General features: G+C 42.9%; 1 protein-coding gene across 3 annotated transcripts in view; it reads right to left on the reverse strand.

Annotated features, from left to right (window-relative positions):
- Positions 1-10443, reverse strand: part of RECK (reversion inducing cysteine rich protein with kazal motifs) — a 110775-nt gene that overhangs the window by 21023 nt on the left and 79309 nt on the right. For all 3 annotated transcript variants that reach the window (XM_025198300.1, XM_025198297.1, XM_025198299.1), the window contains exons 15-16: positions 6251-6373; positions 5317-5488 (exon numbers count right to left, since the gene is read on the reverse strand). In XM_025198300.1, the coding sequence (XP_025054085.1) occupies positions 5317-5488; positions 6251-6373 (295 nt within the window). The remainder of the gene's footprint in view (positions 1-5316; positions 5489-6250; positions 6374-10443) is intronic.

Raw genomic sequence — 10443 nt, forward strand, 5'->3', positions numbered from 1 at the left:
ACGACGCTCCTTTCCCCCACAGCAGAAGAGTCTATGATTAACTCTTTTTGTATATTTATGGATATCACAACCATAATTTGTATTTATGGTATGACACCCTTTTGAATCTTCTTCTACTTTTATCTGTCAGTAAACTTGCACTAAATTAGTTTTGTTAAATCTCTGCCCCCCTAATAATATGGCAAAAAACCCCAAACCTTCAATTTAAGGTTATTTATCAACCTTCAGAGCAGGGTTTATAGTAACCTTATAGTTATAGTTTCCAAATACCCTTACCGCACTACTCCCCCCACCCACTTGACCGCTATAGGCTTGACCCACTCAGTCCAGGCTACTTTTGAAAGTATGCCTTCTCTTTATAGGGGCCCAATTCTGTACCTACCTTGGCCCACAGGCTATAAGGAACTGGCCAAGTTTTTTTAAACATGGCCTGGGCATTTTTATCTACCATTATCTTAGTTTTAATGTGTTTGAAGATTCCTATGCCTTTTTTGAACACTTCAGAAACCAAGCTCAATATCCCTTCTAATTCGTGTTGGTTTCTGCAGGATCCTTTGAAAAGGTCTACAGCATCTTTACACAATTTCAGAGGAATCTCTTTTAACCATTCCCAACCCCAGACAGCAGGTCCCCCTTTTTGCAATGTCATATATATAAGGACCTACCAAAAATGTGGTAGAAGTACACTACACAGTGGCTCCTTTAATCTTGCAGTTTTCCCAATGCATTCCCCCCTCTCCCCTGCTGTTCAGTCCTGATTGGTGGGGAGGTGAAAACAAGTTTTAAATATGGTGCAGTTTTTGCCTCCTGCCACTGATTGGCCAAAGGGCCCCCGTAGCCCTGCTGCTTGTTGCTGATCAGCCAGGAGGCAAAAACTACAGCTTATTTTAAATGGTGGTTTTTGCTTCCCCACAGATCAAAAGTGGCAAGCAGCAGGGCCCCTCCACCAATCATCAGCAGGGGGCACACATGCATTTTTAACAACACTGGGGTCTCCTTTAATTCCACTTATTTTTATTTTTTTCAGAATGCGAGATAACAGACACTGTACAGCCTCTATCTATCTATCCATTTTAATGACTTTTCCAAGCCACCCAGGGTGTCAACCAGATGGCTGATTTTTCACTCCTGTTTATACAAGATAGTCCCAGCCTTCATTGTTACTACCTGTATCACTACTGTCCCTATCTATTAAATATACCTAGTTATTCCCTTTCCTATCCCTTACTGAACAATCTTCTTTATTGCTCTTAGCATGGCATACTCCATGGATATTTCCTTTTCTATTACAATTTTAGCAATAGCATTCCTTAGACCAGCAATTACTTGGAGCACGAGACCATTTTCCATCAGACTGTCCATTTAGCACACATCAGAGTGCTTCCTGCCCTGGCTTGTCTATTGAATATTGATTAATTCATCCCTTCCTATTTCCACAGGCACCCCTGCAAACAATTCTATGGTGTCTTTTGCTCAAGTTTCCATAGCTATTCCAATCTCAACAGCATGTTTAAAGGTGAGGTCTTTCTCTGTTAAGAACTCCTTTTGTATGACTTCATTAAATAACCCACACACAAATCTGCTTCTGAGGTCCTCATTAAGCATTAATCATTAAGTCCATTCTTAAAATTACAATGTTCTGACAATTTCTGTAATTCTGTTGCAAAACAGGAAATAGATTCTCCTTCAAGCTGATTTTTCTTATGGGACCTGAACACTTCTGTGATAACCAATGGCTTGAGTGCCAGATGCTCTTGGAAATTTTTCACGAATTCCTTAAAGGTTTTGTTTTCTGACTTTTCTGGGGTGAGCAGGGTGCACAATTAAATAATTATTTTTCCTCCCACTAAACTCAGTTATACAGCTAACTGTTTCCACATGGTAATCTCATTTACTTCAAAAAACTGCTCCACCTGCTCTACATAAACAGGCCAGTCCTCCAAGATGCTATTCAGCAGCCTAAAAAGTTCCATTATAAGCAGCCGTTTTAGGTTCCCACCAATTTCACATAATCACAGTTAGAGCAGATTCTTCTTGCAGCTTTAATGCATGCCCTGCTTGTAGGATCCCATCCTTGTCATCACTTGTTATGTTGCCTCAGGGACTTCAGAAATAAATGACCCTAGCCACAAGAGTGGGAGAGAGTGCTGCCAGACTGGCAGGTACAGAATATATTTAAAGCACTACGTAAAACTCTCAATGCATTAGCATGAGCCAATTCAATGGAAAGTAACACCAAGAAACTTAAGATTCACACATGCTGATTCATCACATTAACATCTCTCACACCTCCAAGTAGTGAGTTCTTGATTTCCTACTTATGGTGTAGCGAGACAAGTTGGCTTATACAATTTTCAGCAGCATTATAAAGACTGGCAGTGGCTATGCAGGCCGCTAAGCTTGATGGTTTGTGCACCAATGCCATAATGCAACCACTTCCTTGCACAGGTAGAGAGACCTGGCACCACTCTATCTGTTGATGTAAAACATCATGGTAGTGATATCCACCATAATCTGGACATGATACTCTGATGTGACAGAGAAAGGACATGTGACTTGCCATATTGCTCTCAGTGCTAGCACACTTACATGTTGTTTTGTTTTGTCTTGGGACCACAGACTCTGAACTCTAGGGTCCAAGTCTCTTGTATGCTTCCTAGAGCAGCAAAGGTGATAGAGGGTAGAGTGGTACTCCCTTAGGCTTCAGCCAGTAGGACACATGAAGCTCTAGCTCTCAATCAGACAGCTGAGAGACCTGAGGAGCATTAGAATGAAAAATTTTGTACCCAGCTCTGTTTTCCTTTTGGCAGTCATTTTTTTCTAGTAAAGAGTAATTAAGGAAGAGAAAAAAACATCAAGGAAAATAAACAGAAATATTTCATTCTTTTATACAAAATAAATGCTGTATATGCTATTTTATATGAGGCCCATGATTTACATCAACTTCTTACTAAGAAATCCCTTTGCCAAGGAGACAAACTCCAATCTGTGGAGCTTGGTGAATGAAGTGATGGATGCTCACATGGCTGTTCTACAAATCTCTTTTTTTCTGTTTATACGTTATCACTGATTTTGTTGAAGTGCCTTTATCTCCCACTGGGCCCTAATGATGGCTCCTGCCTTAGCCAAGGAGCTCACCCTAAACTGTTCTCTCATGATGAGGGGACAACTGATTTAAATTTGAACAGACCCCTCTGCTGTCCAAATGGGTGGTCTTCCCTGTCCCAAGGATCAGAAGACAGCACAAATCCTTTAAACCAATGGTTCTCAAACTTTTTTTTTTGCAGACCACATGAAAATTGCTGAGGGTCTCAGCGGACCACTTAATAAACTTTTTTATGTTCTACAAATCAAAGCACGCAACTTATATTTTAATATCAGTAGTCTTAACTTGTAAGTACAGATATTCTCGATTGTTCTGCAATCTTTCTGCGGACCACCTGAATGGAGCTCGCAGACCAGTAGTGGTCCGTGGACCACAGTTTGAGAACCTCTGCTTTAAGCCATAATGGGTGTTGGACTAGATGTCTTACAAAGTTAATTAGTTTCCTGGATACAGAGGAACAGCTTTGCAGTCAGTTTTTGGAAAAGGCCAGCTGCACAAAAAAGTAACCAACACCCAAAAGTAGAGGACAATAACTCACAGGACTTCCCAGGGAATGCTTGGTAACTAGTGTCACTGAACTGGCACTGCTATCCACACATGATAATAACTGATTGACTAAGGGGACAATGGCTAATAAAATCTCTGTTTTTAAGAGTTAACTAGATGCTCTTTATTCTCTGCCACACTCAGGATATATCCCTTTTGGGGTAACATTGACTGCCAAAAAGTGTTAATCATTTTTTCTAATATGATATTTTCTCCTAGCTAGAGATACTCTGGAGACCTACACACTTTGGCTAAAATGACACCAACAGGATGTTTGATCTCCTAGTAGATTCTGAATGTTTTATCTGAACTTTAAGTTCCTTTCGGATATGCCATATTATTTCTATAACAACATCTTCCTAGATTGGAAAATGTAGCCCTTTAGCAGCAATCAAAAGCAGAGATTCCAAAAATCATGCTAACAGAATCAAGCTACTCATTGTGTATGTGCAGTCATATTCATTTTACAATAGCAATACAATAAGCCACACAATTAAATTAAAGAAGGAAAAAATCTGAAACTGTGCAATATAGCCAGCCCAAGGCACATTTGGTAGGCTTGTTTTGACAACACTCTGACATGGTAACATGTTAGCTAATCCTGCAAATATGCCAGCCACTTGCTGGGAGGCAGCAGAAGCCTTACTCTGCTCAGCTAAAGTGAAGGGATTTTGGCAAAAGAGGGGCAGGTTCCTCTGCCACAGGACTGCTGTGAGATCAGATCCCATAGTGCCTTTAAGTCAGGGGTGGACAAAACGGCAGATCCAGCCAGCGGCTGGACTCCATTGCCCTGCAGCCCCTGACCACCTTGCTCCGGCCTGTTTTCATGGAGACCCAGGAGTGGCGGAGCCATGACAGCACAGGGCCTGGGTTTCCATGGAGTCCAACCCGAGCAGCACTGGCAGGGCGTGTGGCTGGGCGGGGAGCTGCTTTGGGGCCAAGATCTTGCAGCAGTAACAGTGTGGGCCAGAGTTGTGATCTGCTGCTTGCACACCCCGGACAGGGGTGTGCAGGCAGCGGATCGTGGTTTTGCCCCTACTCCAGATCACACTGTCACCGTGCAATATCCCAACCCTGGCGCAGCTCCCTGCCCAGCCATATCCCTGCCAGTGCTGGTCGGGCCAGTCTCCATGGAAATACTGGCCCCGGGCTGTCACAGCCCTGTAGCTCTTAGGGTCTCCATGGAAACCAGTCACAGTGATGTGGGGAGGGGCTGCTGAGAAACAGAGTCCACCGCAGGCCTGATCTGGTATACGGACTGGACTTCGCCTGTCCCTGCTTTAAATGAACATATGTCAGTGGTCTTACTTTACAAATAAAGAAACAGAGAAATTATTCAAGGAGGAAGTGGTAGAATTGTAACTGCATACAAATATTCTGACTCTCTCACTTTCTCTAAAAACTAAAAGGTACAGATATCACATTGTGTTTTGAACAAAGAGGTGAGTGTCCAACACTTATTTTGAACCCCATAAGCCATCACATCTGATTCCAACTATGTATTTCTTTTGTAAATTTAATCTCATATTCCCACACTGTTACTTATAATCTAGCCAAGAATGAAATACTGTTATCATTATATGAGACAGTTACCACAGAAGCAAGCATAACCTCATTTTTTAATTGAAAATTCCAAAGAGGAGTGTGTAAATTAAATGTTTTACCTCTGATTTTTGGTACAAGGGTTAGGGTTACAAGGATCCTTGGAAATGCATGTTCCAAACTCAAATTGATAATCCTGGAGCCCAACACATCGAGCTATGCATGCACTTGGGTATGTGCGTCCATTTTGGCCACATACAGGAACAAACTGATCGGCACAGTTACATGGCAGACCTGTAAATACAATATACAGATTAGGAATATAGCTTGCTTACTTTAACTGGCAGAAAATGTTCAAATTATGAAGGCCCCTGTGTTGAGGAGTTGGAGCAGTAATTGGGATTTAGAGGTCCAGGGTAAATTGTATATCATCTGATAGTAAGAAAGTCAGTTGATGATCTTTGTCATCAATTGAGTACAAAAATATAGTAAAAACAGGGTAAAAGTGTGTTTCTGAGCAAGCTGCAAAAAGAGCAGGAACTAGTCTTTTTTATGTTACTTTTAGGACACATCCAGATGAGTGCACACATGCATTTTCCCAGGGACAAACAGCAGCAGCACATAGTTATGCCACTGCTATTCATCCTCGGGGAACACCCCTGCACACGCACCCTGGCATGTGACAAATTGCCCCAGCTGGGACAGGGAAGGCTGAGGCCAGCATCTGAGCTGGCCCCAGCAGCCTTACCTGGGATCCTGGGGGCTTTCTGGGGCTGTAGAGGTGGCAATCTGAGTGTGTGGAGCCTGGCCAGCAGCCGAGCATGGCTCTGGACAGCCAGGCTCCAGTTTCTGGTGGCACATGCTACCACCATGTGCACAACCCCGCTTTTTTCTAGCACAGGTTTGTTTGACACCAGGATCTCCGAGTGTCAAAATAAGCCACTGTGATGCAAATTAGTAGTGTGGTGAATGTCTGCATGTGTGCGCTTGTTTGTGATGCGCCCTTAAAGCACAAATGAATAATGAAATTAACCCTTCTGTATTTTGGAGAGTTACCTGTAAATATGCGACGTTCGTCGTCTGAACTATGTTCATTTAGACACTGACGAGTGGAACATATCAAGCTCCCAGCAAAACAAGAACAGACATTACAATCTATATTAAAGGATGTTCCATGGCCTTAAAATAAAAGAAGTTAAGTAAGTACATATGTGAACACATGCCAAAAAGACATTGCTTAAGACTAGATGCCTGCATATTTTCAATGGTTAACATTATAGAATTCAATGACAAATTGTTTCCATTTTCTCTCATATTCATAAAACTTTCTGAAGTGTTTTTCTTCGGAACAGAAATGCTTATTTTTTCAAATGTTTGTTTTATTTGTTTTTTTGTTTTGGATCTCTTGGCGAAAACTAGCATGAATGTTCACTTCTACTTGGGATTCCCAAAGAAACGGGCTGCTAGCCAAATAGAGCAGGATATAGGGAACAAAATTGTGGGCCTCATGTTAAAAGTATAAAACATGGCATGACAAGGGACCTTCATGCCCTGAATTATTTAAGATTTGGAGTCAGTTCAAAATGATACAGGCATGACCATATTGATACAATATGATGATCTTAAATATGACTTTAAATTGAATTTCCAGATAAGGGTCAATCATTTAAAACTACGGGTGGGTTTTGAAAAAAAAAAAAAAAAAAAAAAAGTTTGCCCTATTAACTGAATTAGCAATGAATAAAATCAATAAATACTGTAAGTTTTTATGGCTATGGTAAACTTTGAATGCTGCTTCTTAAAACCATCATCATGTATGCTTCACTTACCCTGCTGTTCCCTTTTCTTTGTAACTTGGAATACAGGAATATCAAATTCATCTAGCAAATCTGCAGGCTAGACTGGACTCAGACCAGCCTCCACATGCCAGATCCAGCATGTGCCCTGGAGTGGCTGGAGGGGGAGCCACATGCAGCACGCGTCCCAGACCAGCCACTCAGGAGTGCAGTGCACACAGCCAATACCATAGCAAGGGGGTGCTGAGCAGGGCAACTGCCCCAGGTGCCGAAGGAGCACCAACAGGTGCTGCCCAGCCAGGGCAGGGTGCGGGACAGAGCGGCAAGTGGATTATTTGCAGGGAGGGGCGGGGGGAGAAAGAGTGGCTTCCACTGCTGTGTGCACTCTCGTGCAAGCATGGAGCAGCATGTGCCGCCCACATCTGTGCGTGGGGCAAGGGTGGGCTGCTGCTGCAGGCTTGCCCCAGGCACAAATATTTCCCTCCTACAGTACTGCACAGTGCCTACTCCAGCATGCGTCCGCTTCATGCTGGATCCAGCATGCGTCCGCTTCATGCTGGATCCAGCATGCGTCCGCTTCATGCTGGATCCAGCATGCGTCCGCTTCATGCTGGATCCAGCATGCGTCCGCCTCATGCTGGAGCACAAATATTTCCCCAGCATGCGTCCGCTTCATGCTGGATCCAGCATGCGTCCGCTTCATGCTGGATCCAGCATGCGTCCGCTTCATGCTGGATCCAGCATGCGTCTCAGAGTGCCCAGAACAGGTGCCTGCTCTGGCCACTCCAGGACCATGCAGCACACAGTGCCTGCTGGATTTTCCACATAAAAGATCCTTGGGTATATGGCCATGGTCCATCCTCTGCATATGACCAAGCCACTGAAATCAACGTTGATAGTGGATGCTCAGAATGTTGGCACATTCCAAGACCTCAGCGTAGGCAACTTTGTCCCACCAGGAAATTCCTAAAATGCAGTAAAGAACGTAAGTGAAAGCTGTTGAAGAGTTTTTCTTGAATAGAGTATGTCTTGGTAGGCATTCACTGCTGTATAAAAGAGCATTGACACAAGCGTGATATACTTTGACCTTGGTCTTAACAGTCAGTTTGTTGTTGTTCCACACTTGCTTGTTCAGCATGCGCATGCTACCTGATGGTGTGCCAATATAGGTATTCAAGTTCAAGCTCAAGTGACACATTCTTGATAACAATGGAACCAAGGCATTTACTTGCATCCAATACATGTTCATCTGTTGTGATCTCTGGCAGTGAATCAATGTTCTGGCCCATAACTCTAGCCTTTTTGATTCTGACTGCAAGACCACACTCTTGGTAGGCACGAGCGATGCAACTGATGAGACTTTAAAAGTCACTCTTTGAGGGATATTAATGCAACATCATAGGCAAACAACAGCTCAAGAATCAAAAAACTTTCCAACTTTAGCCTTTGCTTAAAAGCATGTGAGGTTGAATTATTTACATACAAGCTCAGATGAGAAATTGATTCCTTCAGTAGCAGACCCAGAAGTGTACGCCAGAAGAAACCAGAAGAAAATCCCGAACAGGGTTGGGGCAAGGACAATTGCACTGCTCGACTCTGCTTCAAATCTCAAAAACCTCAGACACTGATCCATCATAACTGACCGTGCCCTGCATTCCATCATAGGAAGAGCAGATTATATTGAGGAGTTCTGGCGGACAGCCAATCTTTTCCAATAACTTGAAGAGGGGCTTTTCTGCTGAGAAGGTTGTAGGTCTTGGTCAGGTCAATGATGGAGGCATAGAGAAATCTCCATTGTTCCCTACATTTCTCTTGTATTTGTCAGAATGAGAAGATCATAAGATGGTGGATGTACTAGGTCTGAAGCTGCACTGTGACTCAGGATAAACACAGGCCAGCAAGGATCTGAAGTCTTTTGAACATTACCAAGTGATGATTTTTCCAACAGAACTTAATACTGAAATACCAGGATAGTTACTGCAGTTGCTGTGGTTGCCTTTATTCTTGTACAAAGTGACTATATTGGCATCTCATATATCTAATGGCACTGTCCCCGTTGTCCAGCAGTGAGCAAGAAGATCATATAGATGAGAAAGCAGCATAGGTTTTCCACACTTGATCACTTCCATGGGAATGCCATCTTTTCCTAGGGTCTTAACACTGGCCAGATTGTCCATGGCCCGACTCAAGTCTTCAACAGAAGGAATATCATCAAGCTCTTCAAAGATAGATAGATACTCAATAGAATTAAGGGCTGCATTACTGACACTTTCCCTTGGATTAAATTAAAGCTAATGTTCAACCCATCTGCCCATCTGTTGTTTTCAGTCTGTCATGACTTCTCCTGATGCTGTCTTTAACAGAACTGACTTCTTTGCAGTTGGACCTATCACCTTCCTGATTGCCTCATGCTTCCAGTGTCAAGTATAGATTGAATTTTTTCAATTACAGCCAATAATCATTGGTGCAGCATCTTGAGACATGCTGGACATTCTTTACTTTCCTCAGTTCCCTCAAAGTCCCATTTGAAGCATTCTTCTTGTGAGTTAACATAGTAGTTTGTTTGACCTTGATAAATGGAATCAATTCATGTGAATGCACTTCAAAACAATCCCGGTTTCTTCTGACCTGTTTGCCAAATAGAGAGTCAGCAGTGACAAATCATTTTTTTGAGGCTTCCCCGTTTCTCTTCTGTAGTTTCACACAAAGGGCAGCTCTGACAGAATCCTCCAGAGCTTCCATAAACTGCAAGGTTTTCTGATGATCAGATAAATTGGTGATGTTAATGCACAGCAAACACTGATACTTAGAGCAGAAGCTTTTCTTTGGTTTCAGTTTGATCTTAGGTGATCACAAATGAGTGATCAGTGTCACAGTCAGCATTATGGTAGCTACAAGTAAGGAGGATATTACTGAGATTGGACTGCCTAGTGATGAAGAGGTTCAATTGGTGCCAGTGTTCAGATCTTGGGTGCCTCCTGGATACCTTATGGCACAGCTTTGTTTGAAGGAATAAGTTGGTGATTGTAACAGGAGGCCAAACTGAGTAAGTGAGGTGAGACTATGGACAGCACCATGAGGACCACTCTAAGGCTCTGGACACAGCCTCTCTATGTACTATAACACTTCTATCAAGGAGTGGCAGGAGAGATGACAAAATCTGAAGAACTGGAGTTGGGGGCAGGATTAATTTGCTACTAGGAGTGTGTGAAGTGGACCCTGTTCAATTTGAATTCAGCCCAAATGGGGGACAGTGATTCGATTAGTTGATTCGGATCACTGTCCCCGATTCGATTAGGTTTAATCCAAATCTGAAGATTCGATGCCGATTCGGAGGATCAACGATTTGGACATAGACACAGCTTTAAAAGTTTTTTCTACATACCTCAAGGTACCAGCATGGTTTGTGAACGCTGCGATGCTGGGGTGGATGGAGTGTCCCACAGGCGTTGG

This window comes from Alligator sinensis, unplaced genomic scaffold (assembly GCF_000455745.1).
Source record: "Alligator sinensis unplaced genomic scaffold, ASM45574v1 scaffold428_1, whole genome shotgun sequence".
NCBI classification, from domain to species: Eukaryota; Metazoa; Chordata; order Crocodylia; family Alligatoridae; genus Alligator; species Alligator sinensis.